The 14,987-nt window shown below is 48.2% G+C and overlaps 1 protein-coding gene across 1 annotated transcript in view; it reads left to right on the top strand.

Annotated features, from left to right (window-relative positions):
• TDG (thymine DNA glycosylase) overlaps positions 1–14,987 on the top strand; it is a 214,487-nt gene that overhangs the window by 158,817 nt on the left and 40,683 nt on the right. Inside the window, exons 5-7 of the mRNA XM_086919167.1 lie at positions 9,962–10,097; positions 10,183–10,265; positions 10,345–10,439. Of these exons, the coding sequence (XP_086775293.1) occupies positions 9,962–10,097; positions 10,183–10,265; positions 10,345–10,439 (314 nt within the window). The remainder of the gene's footprint in view (positions 1–9,961; positions 10,098–10,182; positions 10,266–10,344; positions 10,440–14,987) is intronic.

Below are 14,987 nucleotides of genomic sequence, written 5' to 3'. Positions count from 1 at the left end.
AGTGAGTGCAGAGTGACAGTGAGTGCAGAGTGACAGTGAGTGCAGAGTGCGTGCAGAGTGACAGTGAGTGCAGAGTGACAGTGAGTGCAGAGTGACAGTGAGTGCAGAGTGACAGTGAGTGCAGAGTGACAGTGAGTGCAGAGTGACAGTGAGTGCAGAGTGAGTGCAGAGTGACAGTGAGTGCAGAGTGAGTGCAGAGTGACAGTGAGTGCAGAGTGAGTGCAGAGTGACAGTGAGTGCAGAGTGACAGTGAGTGCAGAGTGAGTGCAGAGTGACAGTGAGTGCAGAGTGAGTGCAGAGTGACAGTGAGTGCAGAGTGAGTGCAGAGTGACAGTGAGTGCAGAGTGACAGTGAGTGCAGAGTGACAGTGAGTGCAGAGTGCGTGCAGAGTGACAGTGAGTGCAGAGTGCGTGCAGAGTGACAGTGCGTGCAGAGTGACAGTGCGTGCAGAGTGACAGTGCGTGCAGAGTGACAGTGCGTGCAGAGTGACAGTGCGTGCAGAGTGACAGTGAGTGCAGAGTGACAGTGAGTACAGTCACTCAGCACCACCACATTATCAGTCAGAACCACCACAGCATCACTCAGAACCACCACAGCACCACTCAGCACCACCACAGCATCACTCAGCATCACTCAGCACCACCACAGCACCACCATAGCACCACTCAGCACCACCACTGCATCACTCAGCATCACCACAGCCCCATTCAGCACCACCACAGCATCACTCAGCACCACCACAGCACAAATATGTTCTCTCAATGTTTCAAGCTTTATTACAAATGTCACAAAAAGATGTTAATATTTCACTTCTGTTCTTGGATTTTGTTACAATAAAATACACTGAACATAATCTTCACAAAAGTTATTTACAAAAGTTTAAGCTATTGCCATTATAAATTACAATCACTTTTATTAAGTATTAAAAAAAATTAAAAGCCATTGTTATTTGTAATATCAATACATCTAAGTCACGTAAATACAAATGTTGCATTACAAATGCTATAGGTGTCACATTTGCGAAAGTTATAACTATTGGCATTGTAAATGACAAAGCTATTAATTTAGCTATTTTCAAAACCAACACATAAATGAACGTTTGGTGAATTTCCATTAAAATATTTGACTTTTTTACTAAGATATTATTATACTGTTTTATGCAAACAAAATTTAGATACTGCATAAATAACTTTAATAAAACATATTTTATATGAAGCTTTTTATGTAAAAAAAAAAATATAGCATAAAGCAAAAAACAATTGCCATTTACAATGCTAATAGCTCAAACTTAAATAATGCGAGACCTATTGCATTGCAAATGCTTGTTTCCTATTGCTACTGTAGTCCTGCGCATCCAAGGCTTCCAAATAATTATCAAACATCTCAATCCACTCATCCAATTTTATACTTGGATTCCCTGGCTGATTAAGAAAGTGAGGAGGAGTAGACACAGCTGAAACATCAAGGGCTGTCACATCCATTTTGAATAAATGTGTACCCCAAAACTAATTCAACTGGTATAAATGCAGGGAATATCTGCTTGTTTTACTCTATTTTTATTCATATGTAATATCAGGTGAAAATAGAGATTGCATCAAAAGCATAACCTGAAGTCTTAATTCAATAACGTGTACCTTGCAGGAATACCAGTTCACTCTCCCTTTATACACAAAACAGAGTTCAGAGTAGATGTGCTTTTCCAATACAGTAAGCGACACATATATACCACTCTATACCATTAGGTGGCAGTGTCTCTCCAAGAACCACAGCAGACTTCTGTCAAATAAGCCAAGCACACGCTTCGTTTTCCGAGAATGTCGATTTCAGTCAGTAGATATCTTTCTCCTCACAACTTCCTTTATTCTCACTCCACAGGTCTTGACAAACGACGGTATTTCTCTTTAATTCACTGCAACAAGGCCTTTATCTAAGCGATCCCACTCTCACACCCGGACTGTAATTTTCTCCGATGTGGCTCGTCGCATACTCGGCTGTAGTGTCCTGCAGGACACGGTCTGGTTGTTGTAAATGATGTAACCTACACTGTACACCCACCCACCACTGATGTCACGGGTCACGTGACACAGTTAATAAATAGGGCGGAGCGCACGTGCTCTTGGCCAGTCTTACTAACCCACTACCTTGTGCCTGCGTCCCTCATTGCAGCTCCATGTGGGCCTAAGGCCCAACACTACACTGGCGACTAGGTCGGTACGTGCGCCCATGCGTGCCACTACCCACAGCAAAAACAAGAGAAAAGGGGAAGAGAGCTGCCCGCCTGAAGTGCATCCCCTGCAGCAAGGAAGCGCTCAGCGGCACGTCGGAGCCCCACAGCGACCGGGAGGCCCACAGCAAGCCGACCGGAGCCCACCCGGGTCGGCCGCCACCAACAAGTGCCACCAGGGAAAAGCGGACCGCCCAGTGCCCACCTGGGACAGCCGCGAGGCAGCGACCCCCACCAGAGAGGGGCACCGGCCGGGCGGAGCCCACCCGCCACGTCCGCGACAGAGCATCAGGCCCGCAGGCCGAAGGTGAGCTCCAGGGGCGAAGTGCCCGCCATGAACTATGCCCAATCATCAGCAGTACCAGCGGAGACAACCCGCGGCCAGCCAGAGTCGTCCCCGGCCCCCGCCGCGTGTGTGATTGGAAGCGGTGGGGCCCAGAGACGAGCGACGGCGTGGGGGAGTGTGCGGCCGGACCCGACTTTACAAAGAACAACGAGGGGGAGGGAGCGGAGTAGCTAACCGCCTCCCGACCCCCCTCGCAATGTGGTCTGAGTAGTTAGGTAGCCAGCGGAGCCCACCCGCGGCCCGCCGATAGCACCCCCAGCAAGACACTGCACAGCAGCGCCAGTGGAGCCCACCCGCGGCCTGCTCTGAGCATGCCCAGTCTCCGCTGCGCAGCGGGTAAAGAGTGAGTCTGCTGCGGCGGGTGACCGGAGGAAGCAAAGACTGCCGGGCCAGAGAAGTACTGAACGGGACACAAGCAGAGCCGGAGAGGCCCACCCGCGGCCTGCCTCAAGCGCCCCCTGTCCCGGAGAGAGGACAGGAAAGCACCACAAAGCCGCCCGTACACGCAGTGACAGTGTGCACACACACCCCCCCCCCCCCCCCCCCTCCGGCAACGTGTGGACCAAGAAGCTGCTGCGGGGAGGGGGGAGAGCAACCGGACTGCCTGCGGAAGCGAGGAGACGGGCAGGACGGCCGCCGGCAATAGGAGCACGCCCCCCGCACATACCCACTGAACTACCTCGCCTTCATGCCTGCGCCCTCCTGCCCCCAACAGTAGATAAATAAAGGGAAGTGACTCACGGCAGGATAGCTCAAAGCCCAGCAGCAGCTCCAGCCCCCCTGTGTGCAGCCGGTGAGGGACAGACAGTAGAGTACACAACACAGGGAAGACAGCCACAAGGCAGGCTGCTGCCAAATCGGAGTCTACCGCCATCTAGTGGCCGGAGAGGAAAAGAGCACCTGCCATTCAAGAAAAGAAAACAAGCATTGCACAAACCCACGATGGATCAACAGTAGCAAGGGGCAGCGGATTGCGTAGCGCCCCCTCCCAACGAAAGCATACAATCTCACGCAGCAAGTAAGTGCGCAACCACGCAGGAAACACCCACACGCACCAGCAAGGAGTCGGCAGTCGCCACTTCCAACGCAACGTGGGAAGAGGCACGAACGCCTCAGCGAGAACTCAAGCACTGACAGACCGTCTAGAGGGAAACGACTGCCAAGCACTGGAAGAACGTCCAGGGAAAAAGACTGCCGCGATCAGAAGACGGAGAGAGCAGCGACTCCTAGTGGCCACAGGTGTTCACCGCAGTATCAACTACTCCCGCCAGCGGTCCAATGCAGCAAGTACCCGACGACAGCCAAAGCAGCAAGTACCCAACGACACGCAACAGGCGTCCAAGAGCCCTGAACAGTAAGTGCGCAGATAACGCGCCACGTGGCAACGCACAGCCACCGCAAGGAGAAAGAAGAGCGCAGACAAAAGCGCACTAAAGGAAAAGCACTGCAAGCAGCAAAGTGCAAGAACCACACAGCGTCCCGCCAACGGATCGGCAACCGCAGCCAGCAGATCTCAGAGGACGCCCCGCCATCACTAGGAAGATTGCCTGCTCACGCCCAGTAGCTGAAACGGACTCCACACAGGACAAATCAGCAGAACGCACAGCAAAGTGCGCCCAAGAATTCAAAAGCGCGCCAACGCTGAAGCATTGCAACAAAAAAAAAAAGAACAGTGATCACACAGATCACCGGAAGCATCCAGGAAGTCAACCGAGTACGCAAAGGACACGCAAAGTCAGAAGCACGCAGGAGATTGCGCCAGTGAACCTGACTGCACTGTCGGAAAACCTCTCCACTCAGAAACACTGCTGAACGCAGGTCGGAGAGCACACACATCCCCACCGCCACAGCGAAGCCCTACAGTAGGCTGAAGACCACCAACAGTGTCCTCCCTCGCACTGCCTCCAGATTGAGTCGGCAGGGACCCACGACAGGCAAGAGAGGAGTCGCACACCCCACGTGGCAGGCCGCCACAGCACCATGTGCTCCAACAACCAGCGACACAAGACGGACGTCACGTCGCCCAGCAAGCAGGAAACACGTCACCAAGTGACTAATCCCGATAAGCACGCCAGAGCAAAGGCAGAAGCCGGTGCCACAACCGCACCGCCTAGAGGTCCAAACGCAACGCCCTCGAAGAAAAGAAGAGTGACAGCTCTGTCACCCCGAAGACCGGATGAGCACAGGTGGACTGAACAAACCAACAATAGAGAAGACCGAGGACTCACAGCCAGCCAAGAAGCACACCCTGACACGCCAGACAGCCACCAAAGCGGACCGACGTCCCAGGACACAGCCCCACGGATGAACCAAACATTAGCCGCAGCAAGCGCAGTCCACGTCTCATCCCAACGCTTCCCCAGGCGACCGTCCATCCCCGAGCGTCGGCAGTCTGAGTCAGTCGGCGTCCCTGCTCCCGTCCGCAGATGCCAAAGGCGAATACCAGCACTGAGCGGCTGCCCTCTCACCCCCCCAAGATGGAGTCGGCAGTGGCCCCACAACAGGCAAGAGAGGAACCGAACACTCTACGTGTCAAGCCGCCACCTAAGGTCAACATCGACAAAGCGGAAGCACAGGCTGCCAAATCTCCCCGGACATCCAACACTCCCAGCAAGTCCCCAACACCTATCATCCCGAGTCTCTACATGGCTGACAACCACCATCACCCCAGCCATCAGCACCTACACCAATCAACACCACTGCCAGAGACCGGCAGTGTGGACTGGCAAGAGGTTCAAGAAGTTCAAGTAAGACGTGGTCCGCGACCAAGAAACCAATGAACTTCGACACCCTCAAGAGCCAAAAGTATCACCATTATCAGGAGAAGGTCGCAACGACTGATCCAGTCACAGAGTGGAAAAGAAGACCGTGTCCTAGAGCCAGGACAAGACCAGAAAGAAACGGGCGGAGTGCACGCTGCTCGGAGAAACCTGGTCAGAAGGACAAGAGCGGCACGGTGACCGGACCGCGTCGCGAAGAAGGAAAGAAGATGGAGAACGAGTGGCACGATGCCACGAAAGGAAGGAGAAGGAGAAAGTAATCATGTGGCACGACGCCATCAAAGAACAGCAACATCCAGAAAAGTGAGGAGAGGTGTGACGAGTCTGCACACCCACCAGAAGAGAAGGTGACACGCACCACAACATCGAGGGCCTACGAGTCCAGGGGAACATCGGTAGCACTAAGTGAAGAACAGGCCCCTACCTACAAGTCCTCTAACAACCCGTCAACTGCAGGAATGAACAAGCTGGACCATTGGCAACACCCACCTTTGGGATTGAGCAGAAGTCTGGATGGGGAGAACGCTCAGACGCCCGGCAGAGGGAAGACTGACCACCCCACTCCAGCTCGTGGATATCCAAGGGGCAAAGGCCTCAGGGACACCGGTGGCAGAGGGTCCCAACACGAGAGATGGATCCGTCGCCGTCTACCCTGCACGTCCCAGGAAAAGGGGAACTTGTGCGCAAAGGAAAGAGTCAACAGCCACCCTCCAGGCAGAGCTACGGATGCATGGTAGTAATCTCATTGCCTCTTACATTCACACCGGCTTGTGGAGTTGGAGCAACGCTGCAGAGAACACCCTGCCCAGCGGAAACCTGAAGAAGAGGGCCTCCGGGACATCTTGTGGCAGGAGAACACCCGCGAGAGGGGCGTCCCAGTGAGAAGGATGCTGTTCAACCACTCACTCCTTTGCAGTGTGGAGCCAAGCTGCCTACAGTGAAAAAAAAACAACTGACTAGTAAAAGACAACCTCCATCAAGTCTACCTTCTGGCCATCCGGTTCGGCGTCACCCCAAGATCAAGCTTTCAACTGACTGAAGAACACACTGCCATGGCGCAAGTCCAGAAGAGCACGCCCACCGAGGACCAGGACATCTAGCCCAAGAGAACGAACGTTTCCGCTGGAAATTTCCACCGTCGTCATCTAGCAAGCAGCTGAAGAGACTCTTTCTAAAATTATGGTTTTGTATATTTTGTGTTTTTCTCCCACAGGTTCGGACTTTATTTTGTCTCAACTTTCATTAAAGTTGGGGAGGAATGTAGTGTCCTGCGGGACACGGTCTAGTTGTTGTAAATGATGTAACCTACACTGTACACCCACCCACCACTGATGTCACGGGTCACGTGACACAGTTAATAAATAGGGCGGAGCGCACGTGCTCTTGGCCAGTCTTACTAACCCACTACCTTGTGCCTGCGTCCCTCATTGCAGCTCCATGTGGGCCTAAGGCCCAACACTACATCGGCGTATTTATCTTTCCTCTCGCACTCTTGTCGGTCCTGTCACAACACGCTGACCTCTCCTTGTTTCCTTAACTGTTTCCCCGACGTGGCACCTCACGCTCCCGTCAAATTTCTAACTCCACTCGTCAGCTGACGTGCCTGTCACTTCCAACACATGCTCAATTTCTTCGTGAATGTTGTTTCACTCGCCGCTTCACACCGTTGACACTCCTGTCACATTAAGCAGCGCTGTGACCTCTTCAACATCTTGTTATTATTCCTTCGATGTGATCCACCTTTTTGCCGGCATTTTCTATTTGCTCCGCTCGTCAACCTCACTCAGCTGACACTCCCGTCCCAAGAAGCAAACTCTCAGCCGTTCTCCTCACATGTTTCTCCTCAAATCTTCCAACACTTACTGTAGTTTTCTACGCTTTTCTTGTAACAATGTGGGAATTCCTCCCTCTCACGATACGTCGCGGTGAATCACAATAACCGGTTTCCTTCACGATCGCACCGGAGGGGTTCACTCGCCTCATGACTTCACACGCCAACTCTCTGCTGTACGCTGTGTTGCTTGCTGACCGAAGACCACCTCGTCGCCAAGAACATGTTGTAACTTACAACATGAGGCAGAGACACGTTACAAGTTTAAGTATTTATTATCGTACCACAACACAACGTCAGCGCACCCGCTGCCTTCAGCCAGCAGCTGTTAAATGACAGGTCGGCGTGCGCCTCTCGTCATAAAACATTATCGTGTTTCAACATTCCACTGTGGCGCGAGGAGCGGAGCCACAGCGTAAATAACAATATAACAAGATATTGTATACTGTTTAGGTTAAACCTATTGGCTTTGCCAATGATTGTTATTCATTTATAGTCTACCCAGTGGAAATAATATCAAAAGAGCTCCCTGGCCTATGTTTGAGCCCATCCTTGCTTTTAGGGGCCATGGTGAATACAGTGATGAAGCATGACACAATAAGTGTGTGTGAGGGTCATACTAAAAAAGGAAAGTGATTCCCTTTGCTTCATTAAACTCTGACCGGGTTCCCATGTGGGATAGGATTTTCTCTTGTAGGACAAAGGATACTCCATTTATTGTTGCATTACCAACTTACGAGAGTGTATCCCATGGCCTTTATACTTCCACAAGGTCTCACCCTCCCTCCTGATATGCGGGACCCTATCTGGGCCCCTTCCCTATTTTCTTGTAAGAGTGGGCTTGTTTTTCTCCTTGTTCCATCAGCTGAAACTGTTTTTCAAACCACAGGTAGGTTTTTGCAAGCTTGCATCCAACGATCTCCCCACAAGTTATGGCATCACTCTTTAAGAAAGCATGGTAGAAATATGAATTATATCGTGTTTTTTCTTTTGTTTATAATAAAAAAATTACAAACAACATAAAGTGCAGTGCAATACAAGCAATTATATCTTGTGTAACATTTTTTTTAATCTGCTTCTTTCCGCATTTGTTTTTATATTTACACCGCTGAGAAAAATGACTGTCTTGAAACGTGTTGACTTTGCGCTGGGCATTTTCACCTTGTGGTCTTGAATCTTCTCTTCTGTCAGCCTGAAAACCATGACCTGTATCTTCATTGTAGAGCCTCGCCTGGCCATCCCAAAGCAGAGATGGGCAAAACGGTTTCAATTTAAAATGGGAAAGTAAGACAATCTTGGAATCCCAGGACAGAGGACCCTTCCACACCTTTGATGGAATCGTTTCCAGTCCCTCTTCAGTTAGGATAGAGCCCCCTCAGCCTCTTTGAAACCCCCTCAGATTTGGACACCTCTGATCACTGTCCTATCTCTCTGTTAGGGTTAAGGCTATAGGCCACAAGTAAGTCCCCTATCCTGACCCCAATCCCACTCCTCATATTAACAAACTTTAGTGACTGTCATTGCACCTGATTTTTTAAGGTTATAACACCTTTTGTTGCCGGAGCAAAGTCCATAAAGGCAACACATGGCACCTTGACATTTGCAACTACTTTTTCGTGGCGTTAGGCACCATGACACTAGTTTTCACAGAGCTCCTTGTGATCATTTTTTCCGTCTCTCCATTGTGGCTTTTTCTTGATATGGCTAACCTAATATCAGTGCTTTTTAAATCCACTTTTCCCTTCTGCAGAGGAATTTGATCAGAAAGCAAGCGGGTACTGCCTCTATGCCCTTTATGAAATCACAAGCCATACTTAATTGGGAGACCAACCTTTTTTATTAAGGTTTCGCACATAAGCATCTAGATAAAAGTCAAAATCCAACCGTCACAAATAGTTTTCCCAACTCTTCTCATCAATGGTAGCTTTCTAAAAATAAAAAATAAAACACTCAAGTACCCACTTGTGCGCTCTTGTACGATTTTTGTAATTACTGCGAATTGGATGTTGTGTCCAGCGGATGTATGTTTAAAAAAACCTTTTCAGATAGGCTGTATATCTGCTTTCCTTTACTCCCCCCTCTTCCAAAACGATGCTTTTCTGGCGTCAGTAAAATATTAACATGAATCTGGAGGAGGGGAGACTGCTCATAGAAGTACAATTTGTGCATAGCCTTGCATAGGACCGCGATAGAAACCTGTGTGCATGTGATTGGGTGGGCCTGACGCAAACAAGCGCCTATGCGCCCAGGTTTCTGATGACTATTTGTGCTCTGCAAGAATGTGCTCTGGTGTAGTTTTTGTGTGGGTGCATCCCATAGTTCTGGAGGAAGGGGCAGCAAGAGTAAGCTAGGGATTAAGGGTGCAGGAGTAATCTTTGCTTGCATGTGTATTTGTTGCGGTTTCATTTTAGTAACCTGTAGCTCGGAAGTAGATGCAGAGTTTTGTGCTTCCAGTAAAGTGGTGGCTTATGTTGTTTGCCAGCAAGATGCGGATCCATTTGCTCCTTTCTAAGTTTCATTCAACAGTGTGACAAATTTTGCAAATTGCTTCTTTATTTCGGTTTTCTTGAAGCCCGAAATTGCGTGTACTTGAAATTCCATTACCTTTCTGAGAGCGATGTAATTTGGCGTTAAATGCAACTATCTGGCAATGGAGCATTATGAGGCTAAGGATCATGTAAATAACTGAGTTCTCTTTTGGAGAGGAGAGTGATCTTGCTTGAAGAAGGATTTTCATTGTTTTGGGTAGCATGCAAATAAACAGTCTGGCTTCTTCACAGGGAAGTGCCTGTTCTTGTCTGGACTAAGCGACGAACAGTTGACTCACACTGATGATCATACTTTACCAGAGAAGTTTGGAATTGGATTCACAAACATGGTGGAAAGAACGACCCCAGGAAGCAAAGATCTCTCGAGGTACCATGAGCCCAGCTTCTTGTAAGAGCTCAAATTAACATGCCATTTTGTGTGTGTTCTTAAATTCTCCATTGTCATTTTGCAGCAAAGAGTTTCGGGAAGGAGGAAGAATTCTCCTACAAAAACTACAGAAGTATAAACCCAAAATAGCTGTTTTTAATGGAAAATGTGAGTGCCTAACTGTCTTGTCTATACAAAGTCACCTGCCCCATAAGGCTTCTTATAAAAACATTCTTCTTTACTGCAGGTATTTATGAAATGTTTAGTAAAGAGGTCTTTGGAATAAAAATCAAACAGTTTGGCTTTGGACTCCAGCCTCACAAAGTACCTGACACTGAAACCGTAAGTACTGGTTGGAAGTAATGATTTCACTATTGTGTGGTTGCACTGCTGTGTTTTCTGCAGGAGGTGTTTGGGGGCAGAGAGGGTGCAGAGTTTAAGCAGGGAGAGTAGAATCATCAACATTTACTTAAAATATTCTGTACATTCCTGCTTTTAATGTGCGATTCTTTGTCTTTGCAAACAAGTGCACATTTTCTTTGGCTCCACAGTGGCAATGTACTGAATAGTTTTTAGGTCTCGCCTCCGCAGCACGCATGCGCTGCATAGGAGGACCTTTAGCTGTTTGCTCTGCGAGTCTGGCGCTGTGTGAGACACAGCCAAAGGGAAGGTTCTGTGAATGAGGGTCGTAACTCCCCTGGCTCCCCTTGTGTGTCCGGCACTGTAGACCCGGTCATATCCAGACCCAGCGGCTACGGAGCAGGTATTGGTCTCTTGTAGCAGCAAAGCAGCTGGGGCATGGCTTTTTGCGAAGATGCAGAAACACTGCCCTTGATAGGTCATTTAGACCATTTACATTCCATGTCCTAAGTTAAGTGAATGCATGAATGGCAGTAGGGGCTGGACATCAATGGTCAAGATTGGGCTCGTGGGGCAGTAGCTGCAGGCCCCAGTAGGACGTCCGAAACCTGGCAGCGGGGCACCCATGAGTAGCAGGTGTCTTGTTCTGCGAGAAAGTACTAAGAACAAACGCAGCATGGGAAAACTGTGGTCCTGAAAGGATACACTGAGGAACTCCCTCCCCCAACATCCTCCACCCCACACTTCCACTCTGAAGCAGGTGTGAGATCAATAGACCGGCTTGCTTGAATCCAGTGGCAAAGTGAGCAAGGGACTCACGTCTTAGCATACCCTACCACACTGGGCTGAAGACGGCTGGAATGCCAGAAACCGGTGGCAGGGTATGCTCAGACGTGAGTCCCTTGCTCACTTTGCCACTGGACAGGTTTCTGGCATTCCAGCCGTCTTCAGCCCGGCTTGCTTGAATCCAGTGGCAAAGTGAGCAAGGGACTCACGTCTGAGCATACCCTACCACACTGGGCTGAAGACGGCTGGAATGCCAGAAACCGGTGGCAGGGTATGCTCAGACGTGAGTCCCTTGCTCACTTTACCACTGGATTCAAGCAAGCCGGGCTGAAGATGGCTGGAATGCCAGAAACCGGTCCTCGGAAGCTTGTTTCCGGTCCAGGGAAGGCATGGCTTGGCAGTTCGGGCTGGACTGTTCCTATGAGGCACAGGGTCAGACTGATTTGCATATAGCCATGCCTGAACTGGGGTGGCAGAGTGGGCTAAAGAACGGTGATGGATTAGACCCAGATCTTTTGACTGGGTGTGAGTGTTTGATTGGTTCAGATGCTCCGTCCATTACCACCCCCTTTTGTACGGCTTTTGGCCGCCATAAGTGTGGCAGGGTATGCTCAGACGTGAGTCCCTTGCTCACTTTGCCACTGGATTCAAGCTAGCCGGGCTGAAGACGGCTGGAATGCCAGAAACTGGTCTTTGGAAGCTTGTTTCCGGTCCAGGGAAGGCATGGCTTGGCAGTTCGGGCTGGACTGTTCCCATGAGGCACAGGGTCAGACTGATTTGCATATAGCCATGTCTGAACTGGGGTGGCAGAGTGGGCTAATGAATGGTGATGGATTAAACCCAGATCTTTTGACTGGGTGTGAGTGTTTGATTGGTTCAGATGCTCCGTCCATTACCAACCCCTTTTGTACTGCTAATTTTGAGAAGTGACCTATCCTGTAATACACAAATATGTCTAGTGTGGTGAGGGCCTGTCTTTGTTCCAGCAATTTATCCAGTGGCAGCAGTATGCCACTCCTGAACAGTTCTCCTATATTAGTCTAATTTCTGCATTTGCACAGCAACTCCATTCTCCTGGCGAACCGTGAGCTAAGTGCACCAATCTACCAGCATTGTTGGTGAGGATAGTAATTTTCCCTGTTGATGTTTGAGCAGTCAATTCTATGCATGTGTTGTGGTACCTACAGGCTCAATAATATTGCACCGCCTCGTTGGAAAGCTAAACCATCCAGATTTAAGCTTCTGTGGTGCCACTGCATCGCACTCCAACAATAGGTGTGGCAAATTCGCCAGGCTTTCCAATCAGTAGTGTGCAATGTGGCTAATCTGGAAAGGTTGGAAAACCATTCCAGAAGGAACAATCTGTGTACTAAGAGTGCTGCAAGATATAGAGGGAAGCGATCTAAAACAGTTTATCTCTCTTCCTAGAAAATCTGTCTTTAAAGACTCCCCAGCAATAGAACTAAATTTGGAACACCAAAGAATACATAGGGAACCCTTTTGGTTAAATCCTAATCGGAAGAAGCCCAGAAAAACCTTTGTATACGTTCAAACATATTCCGTAAAAGAATACATCTCTGGGAAAGCACTCCAATGTAATTCCCTTGTAGTTGGAGATGCATCATTTGATATATGTTCCAGTATATGCTTGGCATCTGAAGAGACAATGGGAGTTAGGGTAGCATATCCCTGACTACAGTTGATGGACAGTGAATGAAGGGGGGGCCATAGTCCAAATAAAGTTTCCTGCATTTTGAAAAGTGATGTGGCACAAGATGATGCATGATCTCAGGAGTACAGAGGAGGAGGATGCCTTAAACTTATAATACAAGAATGAGGCTATGTCTCATAGGACCAGAATATGATGAGCTCATACTTTTATTTGTTATTTTACCTGTTGATTTGATTTTCACATATTGTCTCGTTTTAATATACTTGTTCTGGTGCCGGAGGAGTAAGTATGCACTTAATTAGTGCCATGAGGTGAATGCGGGGTTCCCAAGGGTAGGGTGGAAGTCAGCACCTAGGTTTAGCGTGAGGGGCGGAGAAAATCAAGAAAATGTTGTCCTCATTCACTAGTATGCTTGTTCAGTTACAGGAAAACTCAGCACAAATCCCTGACTAGCCATCTCATCCTGTTGTCCTAGAATGCCAGCGGTTTGAGATCCAGGTTCAAACAACAGAAGGTGATAAGAGACACATTCCCCGCATACAGCATTATTATAAATATTTAAGGAGACCTGGGCAGCGGTGTAGAATTCCTATAGCCTGACGCCCAGGACATATTGTTTGGGGTCAAGGACCACAAGTTTTCACGTGTATTTTGTCCTTGAGACAGACAGGCCTAACTCCCTGCAGCACAAACCTTTAAGCTGCCAGTTTGCAGTACCACATTATGGATCAGGGAAGGTCATTGTCTGCAGTTAAGGTAATATTTTTGTTCATATGTTAATGTTCTACTTGTGTTGATGGTTCATTAGTGCAAAGCTTTTGTTGTTGGGGTGAGCTTTCTAATAAAATGTTTTAAGCTCGGACTGCACTATTGACAGTGGTTCCAGTATAAACATGTGTACTCTTGTTTTCAAGGTTTAGCAGTAGGAGGCTATGTATAACACTCCCAGAATGCTTTTAGGTACCATTCCTTTGCAGCACCAGTTGATGCATGCTAGTATTGCCCAAAAATATTCCTATTGGAAAATCGGCGTAACCAGTTTCAGCAAGATTATGGGAAACATAAAAATAAACTAGCATTGGCAAAGTCAGTAGGTCTGAAATTGGTGGTCATCCTTTTGGTTTTGTCAATGCATGTTTTGTTTTGCCATGGTTTTTGTAAAACATTGGCGTGAGAGCTGCCAGGTTCTCACCATTATAACAAGCATCGGCAAAAAGCAAAAAGACATTTGGTTTTAAAAAGCACACATTGCCACATTAGTTCCTGGCACTGAACAATACAACTGGATACCAATATGCTCCTTGTGAACTAGCAAAATGCTGTGACTCACACACAATAAAGCCAGCTGACAGAGAGAGGGCGAATTTTAATCAACACCAAAGGTCATGGTTCACGCCAGGCCAAATTAGTGGAGAAATCTCAAAAGTGCAACTATGGTATATGTCCTTCCATTAGTGCAGATTTAAGGCTTTCATGAATTCACAAGAATATACAGAAGTAGGTCAAGAAATCGTAGTCCTAGAAAATATTTGTGAACTGCATTTTAGCATGAGCAAACATGCATGTGTAGATTTGCTCATGCGAAAATCTGTTGAGCATTTGTAAGTTCACTTTACATCTAACCACTTTTTCCCAACCGTGGAAGAAGTGTCACTTCTGCCACTGTCAGAAGTAAATTTCCAACCTTACTAAGTATGGGAAAAGATTAGCGAAAAACTGGTGAAAACCCTTAAAACATGCAAATTAGTGGGTTTGTACATACTCAAAAAGGCATTCCAATCCTGGAACTATTGCGTATCACTACCTTCAGCCCCAATATGTAGATCTGCGGAAAGGTGGCAAAATAAGGGAATTGCTAGTATTCAAATCCTACTTTGGTATGAGCCCTGGCATAATCAGAGAGGCTATATCCGAGCTCTTATATAATGGGATTGCTGCCATAATTTGTAACTACACTGCATGGCACGATAGGGACAAGTGGATTTTGTTACAGGGCAGATAGATTTATGAAGCAACCTGCCCCATGGATACGTAGATATTTTATTAAATTCCACAACCCTGCATGGGTTAAA

The sequence above is a fragment of the Lissotriton vulgaris genome, chromosome 1_1, assembly GCF_964263255.1.
Source record: "Lissotriton vulgaris chromosome 1_1, aLisVul1.2, whole genome shotgun sequence".
Classification (NCBI taxonomy): domain Eukaryota; kingdom Metazoa; phylum Chordata; class Amphibia; order Caudata; family Salamandridae; genus Lissotriton; species Lissotriton vulgaris.
This window is presented reverse-complemented; position numbering and strand designations above follow the sequence as displayed.